Below are 20,225 nucleotides of genomic sequence, written 5' to 3'. Positions count from 1 at the left end.
AGAAAGGCACGGAAAGCAAATAACACGTTCTAATAAAATAACGTGAGCCAATAAAGGGACATGGTTGGCTCCTTGCTAGCGGTAGCCTGTTACATTGCAGTACATAAGATTTCACTTGCCACATAAACAGAGTAAGGGGAGATGACTGAGGATGATGGCGAATGATTTGCAGGTCCTGAGCACCACTGACAAGCATCTGATCTTGTATAATGTGTGGTAAGTACTGCCGCTCCATAGTATAAACAGAGTTTGTGCGATCGCGAATCTCGAAAGTGAAAGTAAAAAGCGATCGTGCATTTGAAAGCAGTTTCAGTGCCCCACAAATTAATAGAGAATTATTGCCCTTACCTAAGCTACATACCTTCTATGTAGATATCAGAGAACAATTTAAAATATTGTATCAATGCATTCTATGGCACCTTTAAATATGCCACTTTGCTCAGGCTTATATTTTTTCACCATAAACCATAGGCATCATCATCATCCATCCATCCATCATAACACAAAGCATTGCTCTTATCTTAAGAATCCTGAAGCACACTTTCCTTGTTGACATCACAATTTCAACTTCAGGATCTCCGCAGGATCTAAATCTTAAAGGGGTCATATGACATTGCTAAAAATAATATTATTTTGTGTGTTTGGTGTTATGCAATGTGTTTATGTGGCTTAAGGTTAAAAAAACACATTATTTTCCACATACTGTACATTATTGTTGCTCCTCTATTCCCCGCCTTTCTGAAACTCGTCGATTTTTACAAAGCTCATCGTTCTGAGAAGCGAGGCGTGCTCTGATTGGCCAGCTATTCAGTGCGTTGTGATTGGTCGAATACCTCAAGCGTGAGACGGAAAGGTTACGCCCCTTACCGTGATGATGCCTTGTCCCTGTGCGTTGACACAAAAACAATAAAACCCATTATAAACGAGGCATTTGTTGCATCCAGTGGGGACATAATTACTGATTATAATAACTTATACTGTCTTTTAAACATCACCATGTCTGCATTTGCGATCAGAGAAACAAGCACTACTCTACACAGCTCAAAACTCACATTTGAAAAGTCAGTAGCAGAAACGTACTTACAGGCTGTGAGTCAGAAGCATCAGACTGTCCTTGCAAAGTTGGAATTGCCCCACTTTATAGAAACAGCCTTTGTGTAAACCAGCATTGTAGCCTACTCTTCCAGGTTCAGGAAACAGTCCTCCGTAAAATGTGCTGCACACTCTAATATATGGGTTGAACCGTTCTGGAACAGTGTTGTAAATGCAATTTAACCACTGATTTCTAGTTGTGTCCTCTTTTCGAAGCCCAAACAAAGTACTTTCGCTTTCACAACGAAACACGACATGGAGCCGGCGGCAGCAACAATACTGCAGCGAGAATAATAGTTCCGCCCTCTTTCTTTGCGTATACATTTGGCTGGTGTTTTGCAAATCTTCCCACACAGTGACGTAGACGTGGGGGCGTGTTTGAGTCGTTTTAGGGGGGCGTGGCAGAGTCTTAACTTTTATGGAGAATATCTCTTTGGTTTTGAGATTTTAGTCTTTGCAACTTCAGGGATCTTATCTATGCATAAACAGCTTGTAACAGTACAAAGAGAAAGGAAAACTTGAAATCGCATCATATGACCCCTTTAATGGATAAAATGGCCTTCACTCTAGCCACAGATTTCTGATGATGATGTGGATGAAATTCAGGAGTTCAAACGGATGGCAATGCACTTGTTAAATTTAGAAGATTGTTATACACCAGCTCCCATAGAGATAGACAACCTAGTTTTTAAAGCTATACACTTATTCATAGTGTTTTTCTTCTAAAGGCCAAGGCTTGTACTAATGTTTTCAATGCCTTTTAGAGCAGTTTGCTGCTCAACCTAAATAGCTGTATTCAAAAAAAGATATGAAAACTCTCTGGTATGTTTTTTTTTTTTTTATCATGTGCCCTCCCTCACCCAAAATGTTTGCCCATTTTTAAACCATTTTAAATGAGTTGGAATGCAAATGAGAAATCTTTCTCATTCTTTCTGCATTCCCTCTTCCAACCCGTTGTGTTTTTGTTCCCCTGAGGTGTTCATTTCTCACAAATATCTTCTCCTTTCCCCTCAGTGAATAAAGACTTTCATACTGAGACATCCTATTAGCTTATTTCCAGTTTACCCATAATGCCTCATAATGTGTTTTTATGTCATATCAGTCATGGCTGTATGGATGAAATTCAGACCCTAAACTCATTCACTCTCTGATTGCAGGATGTCAGGTTGCATTGTTGCTTGAAGATGCATGAATGGAATAAATGAATTCTTAATGTGTGTGTGTGTGTGTATGAAGGAGAGCGAATGAAACATGAGAGAGAATGTTTCCTGCTGAGGTGCTGTTTAGTTTCTGCTCTGTTTTTTAATGGCTCTTTGTTTGTTAAAAACATCATGCCAGAAAAGTGAGTTGCAGTCTTGTTTTGTCTTTTTTTCCATTATGTCTGTGTATGTATAAATTACAGCAAAGCACTTGTACTTTTTTTTTAAAACGGGAGCTTTATAGTTTCATAAGAGCAAAAGTATTACAGCTTATGTGTGGGCATCACTTCACAAAAATCTATTTGACTTCTAGGGCTGTCGCGATTCGTCGATTTTTAAAAATCGTCGACTTCATTTTGCTCGCGTCGACTAACCGGCAAAATACTGGAAGTGGCGCATTTCACAGACGAAAATCCATAAAACACATTATTAGACTATTTTCCAAGGCTGCATGATATTAAACCAATTTAAAAATCATAATTAAGCATTGTGAATTCACAAACGCTATGATTTAATTAAATAATTATATGCGATAGTTTATACGCTTTATTTACATGCGTGTAGGTTAAGCACGTGCGTCTCACCGCGGCTCCATTCACCTTAGTGCCACAGAAATCGTTATCATTTACTTGTGGAGCGTTTCAAACTCCATCTCTGCATGTTGTTGTGAGTTTGGTTTATTATAGCGGTCATCTGGGAACGCATCGTGTGCCATTTCATCAGATTTGTAAGGTAAATCATTTATAAATCTACACAAACACAGGAGAATACATCGCGATTTCAAAATAAAAGCTCAAACTCTCACTGAGTTTTTACACGTTTTGATGTCTACATATTCATTTAATTACAATGGCTATGGCATTTCTGTCTTAAAGAAATTGCCAAATATTAAAGATAAAGTGGACATTTGAATTAAATGGTGCTTGGTCAATATTAAACAAGGATTAGATCGCGCAGTAATGTGTAAAAACAATCATCAGGCCGTCGGAGCCCCTGCAGGCCTTTGTTGTTATGCGTAATGGACATTAGCTCTGTTGTTTATTATACAATTATGTATTTTAACAGTTTTGTTCAATAAAACCATATGATTTCTTGCTTTTGATACTTTATTTGAACCAATTATTATTGCATAATTGCTATGTATTAAGTCATTTTAAAAGCTATTGTTCACTTACATTTATGTTTATTACCACAAACCCATTTATTATAATTATAGGGCCCTATGAAATTCATTTTTTTCCATTGTCATTTTTCTATACTCTGTTTTAATGGTTAGATTAAATTTTATTAATCAAAAAGTCTAATTAATTGAGTTTTACAGTTTTATCTGTACCAAATTCTGTTTTCCATTATTTTCTGGATTTCATTTTAATGGTTCCATAAAATTTTAATAATCAAAAGCATCTCCAATTAATTGATTTTATATTAAAAAAGTGTTTTTTTTTTTGTTTGTTTTTTTTCAGAAATACTGCACATTTACATTTTTCACCTAAATACATTTTGCTAAATAATATTTCTGGTAAATACTCCTTTTAAAAAGTGTTTTTTGATTATAATTTTATTAGTAGTAGACTAGAACACGTGGATATGTTGTCATTCTTACACTATAATACTGAACTTTGATTTCAGTGATTTGGACTGAGATGGACGCTTGCTTCATGCACTCTGTTGCACTTTACTTTAAAAAAGGAAATTTCATAATTTGGATTTCATTTGGTTTAATAAAATATTCTTAAGTAAAATTATAGATTTTTTGCGGGAAATTAATCGTTTAGATTAATCGATAAATTAGTCAATAGATTAATCGAAATAAAACTAGTCGTTAGTGGCAGCCCTATTGACTTCACAGTTATTGTTGACCACTGAAAGAGTCATACTTTAGAGTAGCTTTAATTTTGTAGTTGTTATGATGGCAGTGAATGTGTGTGTTAGTGTCTCTTTTTCTGGTCAGAGCTTTGAAGTTTTGGGTCAGCTGAGCTCGAGTCAGATGTGCCACTTTCTCTCTCTGGTGACCTACACACAGGAGGTGTGTCGTGGCAAACACTTTAAGCCAGTCTACTGTGCTCTCTCAGCCTTGTGTTCAGTTTTTGGGAATCTGTGGGTGGTGATTGGCTGGAGGTTGAACATGTGACTCAGGGGAGTGGAGTGAAAATATGAGGGCCCTGAAAACATCACATCCTCTAAGCGGGAAGGTTTTAAACTCTTTTGGGAGTGGAAATGATGTGGAAGGGATATAGTTTCAGCTTTGAGTTATAGAGACGACACACTCTGCACTCCGAAATATATAAAATGAAGACTTTTGATGATCATAATCATTGTTTACTTTGAATCCATTAATGTTCTTGTGAGGCAAAATTATAACTTTGACCCTGTTAAGAGATGGATTATTGAGGAGCTAAAAAATGTGTTTTGAAGATAAATATAAGTCTTACGGGTTTAGATTGGAATGAGGGTAATTGATCACAGAATTATGTTTTTAAAGCTAAAACCATAAAAAACGATCCATAGACTTATATTAAAGGGTTAGTTCAACCAAACATCAAACTTAAAAATTGCTTTAATATGATGCTGAGAAGCAAAATCAGTTTAACACAGATCACTGTCTGTTAAACTGGGACCAACTGAATGAGTGTGTGATTCAGTTCGCAGTAAGAGAGCTAAAAATCACTTTATTATTAAAGAAAAGATTAAATATTTTTGTCAGCTCATGGTTTGCCCTTAGGCCCAGATCTGTTGCAGTTCGGAGGCTCTGAGGTTTGAAACAGGAAATGAATTAAGCTTAACGTCATGGCGTATGTGTATACATAACTTGTATTATGAGTTGTACATCATTGCTTTTGGTTAATTAAAGACCTAGTTTACTCATTGTCCTCATTTATAAAGGCTGTTAATATAAATAAAATTGAAATGTAAGATTATCAATTCGTAAAGGTGGTGATTTAAATATGGGCTGTATGTTTCAGAGTGAAAGTGAAGTGACATGCAAGCCGCTCAAGATCCAGTGTTTTCAGTGTCTCAGAGAGGGTTAACTCACAGTTAATGCTGCTTCACACAAATTCATATCTGCATCTGCTCTGAGTTTGGGTCGCATATGATGTGCATTTGGGAATGCAATATGCGCCAACCATCTTCCAAAACTTGTAATGTGAAGCGCTTATAAACTGGCTAGGGCTGGGCGATATGGCCTAAGAACAAAAAATCCGATTTACGAATTAAATAATTCGTATTTATTTACGAATAAATACGATTCCCCCCCCCCCCCCCCCCTACTTAAAATCAATCTGCAGATGACAAAGAAATTGTTCAAAACAAGTTTTAACTTCATTTTGTTTTGATTTTCCCTTCTGGGATTTAATCTGGATTTCCCCCTTGGGGTTAAAGTGCAATCAGAAACAACAAGCTAAAAAGATGGCAGGCCCTGACATATTAAAAAGTGAATTTGGAACTTAACATAACGTGACATAACATAAAATGATGTAACCCTTTTTGATAAGTTTTCTTTAAACACAAGTTTTAACATCTTGCTATTCAGTAGATAGGAGGTAGTTCTGATGAAGTGTAAACAAAACATTCAACAGCATTAAATGTCAGTGACCGTTTTGGCGGGACGATGACAAATGGTTTGCAGATCCTCAGGACCACTGACAAACATCTGATCTTGTAAAATGTGTGATAAGTACTGCCGCTCCATAATATAAACAGTACATGCGATCGTGAATCTCGAAAGCGAAACTAAAAAAAGATTGTGCATTCAAAAGCAGTTTCAATACCCAGGCATAATCCCTGATGCCCGCAATTTTATATACAATCAGGGCTCTACGCTTACTTTTCTTTTTAGGAGCGTGTCAAATCAATGATCAAAAATGAACCTTCCCATTATGAGGTGATATTTGACTCAAAGTGATTTACAGGGAATTTAGTTTTTACCTTTTGTAATGGCATTTTTCCAACTTTATTAAAAGTGTTATTTTATGTAAAATTAAAAAAAATATATATATTAAGCTTTTTATCATTTATAATTAAAACAACAGAATAAAAACAAGTAGAATAAAATACCAATCAAATGAAATCAGTATTTAAGGAATATATTTGTACTACAGAGGTGGCACAGAAGAACACACAAGTGGCTTGTAGATGTATTTTCAGATGTTTAATGAGGCTCAGAGGTTGCATAAGTGCAATTAAATTCATGAATTCATGTTGAGGTTAATGTTTTAAATATACAATTTTGAATGTAGAAATATTAAGGCCCGGTTTCACAGACAGGGCTTAGACTAAGACAGGATTAGGCCATAGTTCAATTAGGACATTCAAGTACTTTTTATTAACATGCCTTAGAAAAAACATTACTGGTTTGCATCTTGAGACAAAACAAAGGCACTGATATGTTTATTTCAGCTGAAACAACTCAGAATTACATTTTAGTCTGGGACTAATCTTAAGCCTTGTCTGTGAACCCGGGGGTAAATGATTTAAATAACAGAAAAGATACTTAAAAATGAAATTAAAACCACCAGTAGGTGGCGGTATGTCACTGATTTTATCACTGAATCATTCATTTAATTGATTCGTTTGAACGGATGATTCATTCAGGAATGAAGTAGACTGTCTTTATGAATTTCCCCTAAATGTGTCTTTTTATTACATTTGACAAAATATTACATTCTACATGTATCTGAAAAATTATAGATTTAGAATTCAATTTTGCAGCCCTTTAATTTACTCATTCTCATGCCATGCCAAACTCATGGAGAAATTTAGCAGAATATCCAAACTCCTTCTTCCATACACAATGAAGGTGGATGGAGTCCAGGGGCTCCTAAAAGGTCAAAACGTGCAATGAAATCTCCATAAAATACTCCATATGACTTGTGCACTAAACTTCTAAAGCGATACAATTACTCTGTGGTCACAGACTGGAATTCATTGAAAATCTTGCTTGACAGGTTTTTGTCACCATTCACTGTCATTGCATAGAAATGAGAAGCTTAGTCTACTATAAACATGTTTTTTTGTGTTGCACAGACAAAATAAAAGTTTCTATGTGGTTGTTTTTTTGTTTGTTTTTTTTGTATTTCCTACTTATAAAATTCCCCAACAGCAGCACATCAAACCCCCAGGTTAGCTTCTCCTGTTTGTAAACATACAAAGATATCAACTGGACATATGGAGTGCTGTTATTATTTAATGAGGTTTTTATAGTATTCTGCTGCGACTGGGAGTCAGAACTGACAGCCTGCTGAGCAGTGGCCCACTTCGCCAAACACACGGTTATTTGTCACCGAGATCTTCTGCTTTGATGACTGTTTGCAGTCTCTGTGTCTGTGTTAGCAAGGAGATGATGTGTCATAAAGGGGGTCCGAGAGTACGCAGGTGTTGTCCGCGAGGCCGTATGGCAGCGTCCGGGGAAGGAAGTGCTGCCATGTGGCTCGTTAGCAAAATGCTAATTATGTTGTCAGCATCATTAAGAGTCACATCAGCAGCCATTTTGGGAGTTGCGGCGCCCGCTGTTATTCCTGTTGTGCCCCTGTGTGTGTGCGCCAGTGCAGGAGGCTGGCATTAAACCTAGACATTACCTCACTCCTGGGCAGACGACCCATTACGATGCTCAGCAGGCTGCAGGAGAGAGGTGAAAAAAAAACTCAATACCTGATGATTATATACACACACACTGCAGTGCATCACATCTGCAGGCGGCCCATCTTGGCTTTGCAGATAGCAGTCCCCAGTCATAAACTCACTCACACCAGCAGACAATTTCCCCTTCCTCCCTGTCTCACACTCCACGTCCTGCGGGGATTTGTGCGAATATCACAGAACGCAGGTTGCAGATGGAAGTGTCTCTGCGGTGACTGCCATTTTTATTCTTGCAGTTATATTACAGGTTATAACTGGAATGTTTTCACATGTCTGCGTCTCGCTGTTTCACAGGACTTTCCCTCTGTCGTCAGCCCGGGTTGCACAATTTTATAGCTGCCACATAGGCATGGGATGGGTTGTGGAAAAAAAAAGAAACCTGTCATCAAGTGAAGCTCACCGTGTAATTTAGTTCTTGCTGTAATCTGTAAAACAGCACTGGTATTTCGAGGATATAGTCATCAGCTATTTGTTGGACATGTTGTATGGTCTTGTAAAGTTTCCTTTTTGTTATGAACTATCAGGTATACTATCAGGCTTTTTGTACAAACTCTTCAAGGTTGACAGAGTAGGATTATGATCTTTGTTATCCACCGGTTGTTGGTTTATAGCATTGTTTGCTTCTCTATATTAGCGTAATTATTTAAAGTGTCTACTAACATAAACCTCTTTAAGAGTTCTTGTTATAGGATGTTGCTGTTGATTTGAACTGATATTATTTTTTGGTCAAACACAAAGCAGGGGTCTGCGAGCCCTAGGGGGTCCATGGTGGTACTGCAGGGGACCTTTCATGTCAAACTATTTTTTTGTAGAGAAATAACGAATATGTGTGTCAAACAAAAATGTAAAGTTATGTTAACTTTGACAAAAGCTAAATTAATTTTTTTCATTTTCCATCCAGAATTAAAATCAAGTCAAATTATCATGTCATTATTATTATTATTATGATCCAGGCTTAAAATATGATGTATATTTAAGGATAAGTGGACACACAAGGTGGCGCTGTTCATCAGAAAGCAACAGAAAACCTTTTTGGTTTAACTATTTTTCATCATAAAAAATGATCATTTTTTTCACAATTTTTTTAATTTGAATGTTCTTTGTTTTGGTTCGATTTTATGATGTAGAAAAAAAATATGGTCTGGTAGTTTATATAGTGGCAGGTCATTCTTACCTCAGAAGCAGCCTCAGTAGCATTAGCATGCTGGGAGAATCCACCTCATTGCCCCAGAGACTTCCTCCTCAGACAGCCAATTCAGACTTGACCCCTAAACCCCCGACTCTGTCTCTCCCCATGTCTGCTTTAACGGGGGGATGTGTCTGTCTGCATACGTGTGTCGAGATCGACTCGACTTCCAGACTAGACCTCAGACAGATAAATGTCATTTTATTCCCCTGAGGGCTGAATTGCTAACTAGGGGTGAGATTTTAAGTTCAAATTTAATTTTAACATCCCTGACCCAGCCAATTAGTGAAATAAATAAATAAATAAATAATAACAATGTAGTCTTATTTTTGCACAAATAAAAATACATATGTTAGTATTTAATATTTTAATATTTATTTTTTTATTTATTTAGAAAAGCTTTTTCTGTTTAACTGCCTGGATATGATATTTATATTTTACTGATAAAAATAAGCGTTTTATTGTCTTATTAAATGTTTAAATACTATTTTTTTTTTTTTTTTTTTTTTTTTTTTTTTTTATGCACTTGAGAATTTTTTATTTATTTTAATATAGCTTAAGTCTCTCTCTCTCACTCTTATAGCTTATATTTATATTTTAATGTAGCTTAAATCAGAAGCATAATATTAAAAGTAGATTATAACATGAATGGTTATTATTTACATGTTGGTTATTTATTTATTTTTAAATGGGAAGAAAAACGCAACTTTATGCATTTCTCTGAATTACAGACTATTAAGCACCTCTTCCTCCCCTTTGGCCCAGTGTGGATTCGGGTGTATTGCCTTGCCCCACAATAAAAGCCCATATAGCTGCCAGGTTATTTATAGACAGACTGTAGGGGCTGTAGTTCTGGACACATGTGCTCTGTGTCGCCAGACAGCGGGGTCGCCTCAAGGTCAGCCCCCTACAATGCTTGCCTTGACTGCTTGTGTCTGGCATTAATGGGGAGGTGTAACACTAGACACCCGAGCGCTGCGCTCAACCACCCCCTCTCAGCCGGTCACCGACAGACCAGCCGTGCGTGCGAGTAGACTCTTGCAGAGTGTGGGGGTGTGCTGGAGGGGGTGGAGAGAAGCTCCGTCGGCTTGATCTCACAAACACTCTGATTTTTGTGTTCGACCGGAGGGGTCAGAAAAAGAGAGAGAGCGGACGAGTTCGGTTTAGTAAGTCAGAACGAAGTGAAGCGGTTACCCGAGAGCATGTAGTGAAAAAAAACAGTATGTCAAGGCTGTTGCCGAGGGCTTTCAGTCTCAGCGCGAGCTGTTGGACGTGCGCACACCGGCTGGCTCGTGCACCGGTTGAAGTCTCCCGCGTACTCCATGCGAAACCTCACCGCACCGGATGGCTCTAACGTCACATGCGGATCCCAACTCCAGGGAATGGAGATTTGTGAGTCTTTTACTTTTTTCCCTTTGTGGCTAATTATGTCCGAGTTCTTTTGTGTTTTGATGTCTGTGAATGTGACTCAAGCTAGAGCGTGTAGTTTGTTTTATTTAATTCCGCCTGCAGTCTTGTCTGGCTGTCAGCTCTTATCAGCTGCTTCATGCGCGCTAGGTTTCCGTAAATGTCTGATCTCGGCTCTCCGCCGTCTCCACAATCTGTCTCTGAATGCGTCTGGTACGCAAACCCAGCAGATAGTGTTTTAACTCGAGTCTGGAGCAAAGTCTCCTGCCTTCCGGACTTTATAAACAAAGCCTCCACAAGACGACTGTCTAGGGGTTGCATGCAAACATTTATGGATAGATAGAGACGTTTGTTTGTACTGACAGCTTATTTATGACATTAATTTTTCTAGTGTTGCCACTCTCATTTTGTATGAACTATTACAGTAACTACTAGTATTAAGAATATAAATTGTCATCTTGAACTCATTGTTAGAGAAGTTTTGAACCTTATTTAATCTTAGATTCTTTGTTAAACGTTGTTAAAATTTTGATCATATTAACTAAAGTTTTTGACAAAATATCACCTGTTACCCTGCGCCCCTATTTTTGAGCATTTTGTAAAAAACGATATAACCAAATAAAAATGTCTGTAGCTCTTGAACCCTAAGGTCTATATTTAAAAATCTGGTGTTGTTTGAAACTAGACACTTGATCCTTTGTTACTCTAGAGTCATAATAACTCAAAATTAGTATAGCAATAGAGTAAAACAAGGTAAAATATACATGAAATTGACTCGCGATATGTTTTAATGAAGCTCACTAAGGGAAAAATGGATGAGACTTTCATGCCAAAGGCCTGAAAACACCATAAAGATAAAGCTGAACATCTGACCATGTTTTGATTCAAATTTGAGGATGATACTCCCAAAAATGTAGTTTCTGTAAGCTTTTATTTAAAAAAAATCTAGGCGTCCTTTCAAAAAAGCCATTTGGAGACCCCAAATAGACACTTTGTAAACAAATGTCCAAATGAGTCAAAACTACATAATACATATATGTATATCAATTCAGAACTGCTCTGCCCACCAAAACACACAATAAAAAACTATTTCTGAACAGCATTTGTAGTGCTGACTCATTTAGTCATTTGGTTAGTCTACAAATGGCATTTTTGAAAAAAAACGCCTAAATATTTCCTGAAATAAAATATGAAATAATAAATTTTTTATAGGTAAAGACTTACAGAAAGTACATCTTTATGGTATTTCATTTCAAGAAAAGCTTTGGAAAAGTCATTTGGATATTTTATTTCAAGAAAAGTCTAGGAATCCTTTCAAAAATGCTATTTAGAGACTCCATAAGACACTGCATACTACATATGTATATCAATTCAGAACTGCTCTACCAATGAAACCACAAAAAAACACAAAACTATTTCAGAATTTGAACATAACTAAACAGTCTTTATTCTGAACAATTCCAATAATGAAAACAGTGAACCAAAACAGATTTGATCATTTTTGAACTAGTGAAAACACAAAACATGCAAAATACATTGTTTTTACAACATTTGTATTTTTTATTTATTTTATATGGTGAATATTATGAATATTACTATTTTACTAATATAGTAATAGATTACTATTACTAATATTACTAAATAATAATAAAAAAAACTATTTACAGTATTTACAGTGGAGGAAGACGCTCTAGCAGCCACTAAAATGTTTTTTTTTCTGACCATCTGGATTCACCAGACCTCTGAAAAGACAGGGAAGAGTGAGAGAAAAAGAGTGAGAAAGTGTGTAAGCAAAACAAATCAAACTTGCAACACTGTTTACATTTTGTACACACACACACGCGCGCACGCACACACACACAATAACCGGGACATACCCACAAACAAACACACCCACCCACCCACACGAACAAAACTCATGTAATCCCCTCATATTATCCCTCTCCGTTGTCATTTTTAGAATCTAAAACAGCTAACATGAAACAAAAGCTGCAAATACATGATAAAGACACATAAACATTCAAGAGGAGGGTGGAGACACTTACGTGCTAATGCTATCCACGCTTCCCAGCGATCTCAGCGCGTATTCGGCTACTAAATTAGCCATTTTTCTCCCCACGTCCTCCAAAACACCACCAAACGCCACAGACACACTTCTCAAGTCGAAGATCCACGATGGAGAGATTCAGATGTGAGCTTTGGACAACATCTGTTCGCTGATAGCCAGTCTGTGTAGCGCTGCGACGCCATTATGTGTACGCTTCATGCGTAACCCGAGAGCGCACGAAAACACACGGACAATACGCCGAGCTATTCTCTAAACAATCTTACGTAAACTATTCAAACTGTCAATCACTTTAAACGTCCTTGTGGTTGGCTAACACTTCCATCCATCAAAACTGTGCTGGCGAGGCATTGGCTGGGTTCAAACACCCCTATTGTGATGTGTCCGGATTGACACCTCGCTGACCCATTCACGGACGCGCTTACTGTCCCGGGTTATAACAGCTCCTGCGATTGAAGGAGAGAGACGAGGGAGGGCTATTCTTACTCGGAAGAGACGATTCTGCTGGAAATAGATGGCGTTTCAAAGCTGGAATACGAATTATAATCGATATTTATTGGAAAATGGACGCTATCGATAACTATAACTCGAATCGCTTATGTAAACAAAGGAGGATCTATCGTGTTTTCCCCTATTTTTTCGTTGTTTTGGATTAAAAAGTGGATGCATTTTGAAGAGTGGACCCTTCTCTTGAAATGTATGCTGGTGTGTCTTGGAATAGTCTGAGCTGACCAGCGCTATTGGCGATCAAACGTGAGTACTGCGGTTCGCTTTGTTCATTTTAAATGGCCGGTCTTTCAGCATTTCTGTTAACCCTTTCCTCTCTGGTGTATTGATTTCAAAAACAAGCTCACATCGTTAATCTTGAGTGTTTTAGCTTTCAAATGATATATAGTTAATGATAATTGATTGAATATTGTTCTAAAACAAAGGTAATAAAAAGTCCGACCACGCCCGACCACGCCCTTCCGGCCCGCCCGCGGGCCGATGCGGGTTAACAGGTTAAAGTCATTGTTATTTGTGTAAAATCATATTAAGCTGATCTTCACTACTGTTCAAAGGTTTGGGGTCGGTAATTTATTTTTTAAAGAAAATTAGTTTTATTCAGCAAGGATGCTTAAATCTGATCAAAAGTTAATGCATTCATAATGTTAAAGAACATATTCATTTCATATAAATGCAGTCCTTTGCCATACATCAAAGAATCCTGAAACAAATGTGTCCGTTTCCACAAAAATATTAAGCAGCACTGATTTTAACATTGATAAATATAAGAAATATTGCTTGAGCACCAAATCAGCATCTTAGAACCATTTCTGAAGGGTCATGTGACACTGAAGACTGTCGTCACAGGAATAACTTACACTTTAAAATGTATTAAAATAGGAAACTTCACAATATTACTGTTTTTACTGTATTTTTGATGCAGCCTTGTTGGGCATAAGAGACTTTCAAAAACAACTTTCAAACCCCAAACATTTGAACTCATTTTATGTCTTCATTTGAACAGTGTTAGAAGTTTGTTGTTTTGGCCAATAACTATATGTTTACCATAGTAAGTTATACTTGTTTACCAATGAAAACTCCTTCGACTGGAAGGTCTTGGCAACAAAAGCATGTTTGGATCTAGAATTTGATATTTAATTAAGATTTGGCTGAAGCATTGTGCAATATGTCTAGATCTGATGTCGGTGTTGTGTTCTGGTGTTCACTTTGTGCCGTTTGCTATTCTGGCTGGCCTGTCAGTGATGGTTCACACAGACTCTTTCTCTGTTCTTGGAGTGAAAAATTCATATTCTGTCTGGATTATAAATTATGAATTTAGTTCTGGGGAATTCCCACACAGTAGATAGAAAAGGCCTTTCAGTAGTTTCTCCTGCCTCTTACAGAGACCCGCATATGCTTCTGCTAAACATGAACATGTGGTTTTGAATTATCCTTTGAATTCTGCAAAGTTTTGAGTACTTCAGACATCTACATGCACCTTAAAACACCTCAAAAGGTGCACCACTGATGGGAAAGTATAATATATTGAAAGTTACTAAACAAAATGGCCCTCAGACATTGAGCCAAACAGATTGTCTTTTGGAAAAGCAGCCTTTCTTGCAGTAATGGCTCCACATTGAGCTCAGCACACTGAAAGCTGGGCCGGGTTAAGCAGCCCCAAGGTGCCACTATGAATTATTGATAAAGGCCAGTGTCGTCATGCCAGTCTGAGTGCTTTTGGCATTACCCAGGATGATCCTGATACCCACGCACAATGCCCTGCTTTAACAAGAGTAGCCTCAACTCAAATTCGGAAATTTAGCTGATAACCAGTTTGACCGATATTTTTCTGTAATTTGACCTTTAATATTGGGTCTGCCTTTTTCAGTTATTGGCCTGTAGTGGGCTTTTGGTTAACATTGTAGTCAGTACTGAATATTTTCCAACCAATACTGGATTTTTAATTGTGGACAATTGCTTTTAGATTATTTTTGCCATCAATAAGGGCTTACTTTAATGGATACCTTTAGATAACCGTAAACTGCTCTATTTCTTGAGTAGCGCTTTTCTAAAACAGGTCCCACTTCAACAATTCCACTTTCTCTTCAACTACTAATTTCAAAATGAATCTTTATTTCATACTGAACATTTTAAAATTGTGATTGTGACCTGAATTCACCTATACATCACAACATTCATTTGACATTGACAAAAACCATTGATTGTAGTTTTATTGATTTTTAGATTTTTAGTTATTAGCTACAAAAATTATGATTTTTTTTTATTTATATTGCCTTAAAAATCTTTTTATTTTGACATTTTAAACATCTAAAAATAGCTTGAATGTTTTTGAAAGACATCTATAATGCTCACCAAGGCTGCATTTATTTGATTATAAATATTGTTAAAAAAAACTTTTTTTTTTTTTTTTTAAATCTTATATATTCCTGATGGCAAAGCTGATTTTTCAGCAGCATTACTCCAGTCTTCAGTTTCACAAGATCCTTCAGAAATCTGATTTGGTGCTCAAGTAACTTTTCGTATTATCAATGTTGAAAACCGTTGCACTGCTAAATATTTTTGTGGAAACCGTACAACATTTTGCAAGATTCTTTAATGAATAGACCGCTGAAAAGAACATTGTTTATTTACTGTAGTGCTTACAGTAGAATAGATTTTGTCCGAACATGTCTTTGTAACAGATCTTGCTCCAAGCAAGACCCAAACCTGTAACCTTCTGCATATCAACTGCCTGTTCTGCTTGAAGCTTTTAAAAGCAGCAGTGCTCCTGGTGCAGGATCCAGCCTCAGGGAGTGACTCATTAGCCACGACAGCCCGAGTAACCCACAAAACGATCTGTGCTTCGTTAGAAATCCATACTTTGTTCTTCTTAGCGTTAAACAGGACCACCCATGAAGGATGACGTTTTAATAAGACGGAGGGTGTGGCTAACAACAACAACACGGCTTTGAGGAATAAAGAACTGACTTTCTTCCTTCCTTCATCCCTCTCTCTGTCTCTCCCTTTCTCTTTCTCCTCTCGCTGAACCCGCTCTTTGGAAATGTCACCGGTGAACTCTGTCCCACCCGAACTCGAATGTTCTCAGATGCAGTAGTGTGATTCTCACCACTGAAGCTCTTCCTGCAAGTTCATCTGGCGGTCATGAAGGAATGTTTAGAAAGAGAGGCTTTTTTCCCTCCCTTCCAACAAATCTTCAGAAACTCCCTTCATAGCTATGAATGCCCCAAGGCAGACTGTTCCGCTTCCTGCACCTTTTTAAACGAAATAAAGACAAAAAACGTGTCTGGCGAGGTTTTTATAATCTTGGTCATGGTTGTTAGAGTTTGTGGGCTTGGCGAGCTGATGTTTAGACCACAACATGCACCACACCTTTAGCTGTCATCTCTTTTGGTCACGTCCACCCTTAACCGTGGAGTCCAAAATAAGCGCGGGTTATATTTGGCTCAAGCAAACTATGATTATAAAGCTGAATCTGTAATTATACATTGTCACAAGAACGGACTCAAAATCTTTCCAAAGCCGAAATATGTGCTTTCTCACAGAGTAGTCACCCCTCCCCCTTCGACGTCTGCGTTCTTTTTTTAAAATAATCTCGTTATTGACGGTGAAAGCTCCCGTGTGGCATAGCTGTGGAGACCGGGCTGCGTTGGCGAACGTGGCAGTGGCACCCGGTTCAGATTGTCTGTGCTGTTTGTTTGATGGTTCCTCTGCATGGCTGGGCTGGATGCCCACTCTCCTGGTGCCCAGCAGGGTGCCAGTCTGCCAGCTTGTTTTGTGTTGTTCTCTCACTGTCCCTGCATGCCTCTGGCCTTTCATTTCAGCACACAGACAACCTGTGTGATCGCTTCTTCACGAACGCTCTCAGACAGGTTTGTCAGACCTTTTTTGGAAATTTTCTACTAGTGCACCAAAAGGTGAATGCATCCATAAAGCAAAAGGTGGCGTATATGAAACACCATGTTAAATCCGATCCCATATGAAGAATTCTCTGTGTGAAAGATGCATGGATCTCTGTCAAGTAGTAAACCGTCCAAATGCTCATTGCCATTTCACCGCTGACACTCTCAATTGGCTGTCAAAACATGTGGATGTTATGTAGGAGTGTCCTGACCACGATAGACACGCTGACAAACAAAATCACTCTACTTGTCAATTTAATCCATCTATTCAAAGTCCTCTGCAGTGGAGATTTAGCCTAAGGTTTTGGTTTGTCTGGTGTAATGTTGTATTTCCTGTTGTAAAATAAGCTGTCTAGCCCGCAGGTAGACAGTCCTGGCTCTGTTTCCAATAGGTCTCAATGATTAAATAACCACACAACTGGCAGATTTGTTATATGCGCTACCATTCAAAAGGATTTATTTATTATTATTTTTTTATGCTCACAAGGGTTGCATTTGTTTGCAAATACTAATGAATACTGTAATATAAATAAATTTAAAATGTAATTTATTCCATTGCACAGGTGTTGCCTAATATTTTTGTGGAAACTTTTTTTTTTTTTTTTTTTTTTTTTTTTTTTTTTTTTTTTTTTAGGATTCTTTAATGAATAGGAACTTTTACTTTTAGTAGTGACACACTGTGCTGTATATACAAAGCGGGCAGGGTTTGACAGGGTTTTGGGGGCTTACCTGGGTTTGACCAGGTAAGCACACAACAGGTGTTATTCAGCACTAGTTTGGCACAATGCAGCGTCTGGGGCACGGTGCCCATCTCCCAGACCGTCTGGAGGAGCCGTGTGTGTGGCACTGGGTGTTATGTGTGACGCTGTTAATTATTTAGGATTAGTGTGTGTTTGTAGCATAAAGCATCGAGACAGATCTGGCTACAGTGGGAGGTCATTTTCTCTCTCTCACACACACACACACACACACACCCCTCTGAATGTTAGATTAGAAGTTGAGGGGGGTCATGTGAACATGAGGACTGTCTCACTCACTCACACACACACACACACACACACACACACCCTAAAGGACTGCAGCAGGTGTGTGTGTGCATTACATGACATTTGTGCAGTTCACTACTTTGAACAATAAATGCACACTCTTCAAGAAGTTGCATCTCTCAACTACTTTATGTGAGTATTGCATTCCTTCTGCTATTATATTTGCTAGTCAACTTTACTAGGTTGTTGGATGCCTATTTATCCTGACCAATCTTTTGTTCTCATTGAGTGAGCAATCATTTTTGTCAGTAAAAATAGAAATAAGCTGTTAATTTTTACAATTTACATTTAGTTTGTATGTTCTTTAATATTGGGGTTACTGATAAATCTTGGTGGGTCTCTAAAGAATAGCACTCAACAATGCCATGACAACACACTGTGTTCAACAGGAAATGGTGCTGTTCACAGGAAAAGGAACACATTGTTTGCGCATATAGGTTTTTTTAGCGTTTTACACCTATTCATTCTCAACTAAGCCACAGGTAACTTGAGTGTTGTTAATAGCTAGGCTGCCCAAAGCAGAAGAAAATACATTTGTGACCATTTTAGATCTAAAATTCTGAATGTAATAATTATAAACTATAATAATTGCTATATGATACTAACAAAAATTAATTATTAACCATTTTTTAATTAACAATACTATCATACAAAAAAACAAAGATAAATCATGTTCATTCGAAATATTTTATTTATGTTGTTGTTGTTGTTGTTGTTGTTATTATTATTATTATTATTATTATTATTACTGGTATCATTACAAATATTAATAAAATATTCACACTAGATATTGTTTTTATTAGTCTAATAATTTCTTGTTAGTATTGCATCAAAAAGCAGAAATAAACAAAACGTTTTAATTTTTTATTTGTATAAACCCAAGTTGCTGCTGCATGTCAGTGGAGGATGTATATCAGAAGTTGTGACAGATTTATTTACGTTTTGTTCTGTGATTTCATTTCACTGAACAGATATCCAGCCATCGAAAAAAGCTAGACTGGAGCACAACCATTCACAGCCACTGATTATGATATGCATAAATATAATGAAAACTACTGCTTGACAATCAGAGATTTCTAATTTTCTATTGTGTCTATATCAGACACATATTGTCATAAACCATTCCATAAAGTGGCCGGGACATAATTGGCTATGGCAGAATGTAATGACACCTACGGATGTGACCTCCATCTACTCCACTGAATATGTCGCCTTCAAGACACACTTCGCTTCTTTCCATCTACAAATCTCTATTCTTTTCCTCTGCCTCTCTCTCACACACACACCTTCGCTCTGCCCCCCCCCCCCTTCTTCCTCATCACCCACACTCTCTCTCTCTCTCTCGTCTGGTCTAGCGCTTTCTGTCTGCTCTGCCTGGTGACAGAACGGCCTGATGGATTTTGATCCTCTCTCTGTGGTCTGCAGAGAGAAACTCCGTCTGTGTATTGGCTAATCTGCAGTCTGTGATACCCAGACCCTCGCTCATTTGTTCATGCTCTCTTTCTGTCTCTCTGTGATTGGCATAAGAGGTCAGTGTTAAATAGGACAAAGAGTGTGTCAGTGGGAGAACTGGACAGGACATGGTAACAATCAAAGAACACTGTCACTAAAGCACTGTTCAGACGGGATTCGTTTTCAAACATTTGAGTGTTTTAATGTACTGATTTAAACTGGATTTCAATCTCTGTAGGTTTTTTTTTTTTTTTTTTTTTTTTCAAACTGAAGTGTCTTGTCTGGATGTGGGTGTTACAGAAAGTCATGTGCTCTGGATGTGAACACCATGAAAACCAATTGAAATAAACACAACCTACACGCTGGCTGGTTTCTAGTTAGTCTAAAGTGGTCATTAGCTGATCTAAATGGGTCATTATTTAGTTAACAAGCTAACTAAATCACCAGAAGCTGGCTTGTTGTTGGTCCAAAAGTGTTTTAGCTTAAGTTGGGCAAACAATCACAAGGAATTTCTAAAAGAGGAATCCAGAGAGTATGTTGTCAGTTAATTGTTTACCTTATATTAACAATCTAATTATTTATATTACATCTTGTCAGAAAATCTGGGTGATGCTTGCCCATGCTAAGCTCTTGGTGCTTCTAAGCAGTTTCTATGGTGTTATAAGTTGGTTACTAGGGTTTTGTTTGTAAGAATTACCCTGAAACAAAATCTGTGAAATTAGTCTGAGCAGTTAA

General features: G+C 37.5%; 1 protein-coding gene across 2 annotated transcripts in view; it reads left to right on the top strand.

Annotated features, from left to right (window-relative positions):
* Positions 1 to 20,225, top strand: part of LOC306878153 (low-density lipoprotein receptor class A domain-containing protein 4-like) — a 57,293-nt gene that overhangs the window by 27,470 nt on the left and 9,598 nt on the right. The window contains exon 1 of one of the 2 annotated variants that reach the window (XM_079430311.1): positions 10,137 to 10,506. The exons of the other annotated variant lie outside the window; for it this stretch is intronic. Within the exon in view, the coding sequence (XP_079286437.1) occupies positions 10,437 to 10,506 (70 nt within the window). The 5' untranslated portion in view covers positions 10,137 to 10,436. Of the gene's footprint in view, positions 1 to 10,136; positions 10,507 to 20,225 lie in introns of those variants that run through there. 2 annotated transcript variants of the gene reach the window in all.

Source organism: Barbus barbus, assembly GCF_936440315.1.
Source record: "Barbus barbus genome assembly, chromosome: 12".
NCBI classification, from domain to species: domain Eukaryota; kingdom Metazoa; phylum Chordata; class Actinopteri; order Cypriniformes; family Cyprinidae; genus Barbus; species Barbus barbus.
The sequence above is the reverse complement of the archived record's forward strand: the minus strand, read 5'-3'. Positions and strand labels throughout refer to the sequence as shown.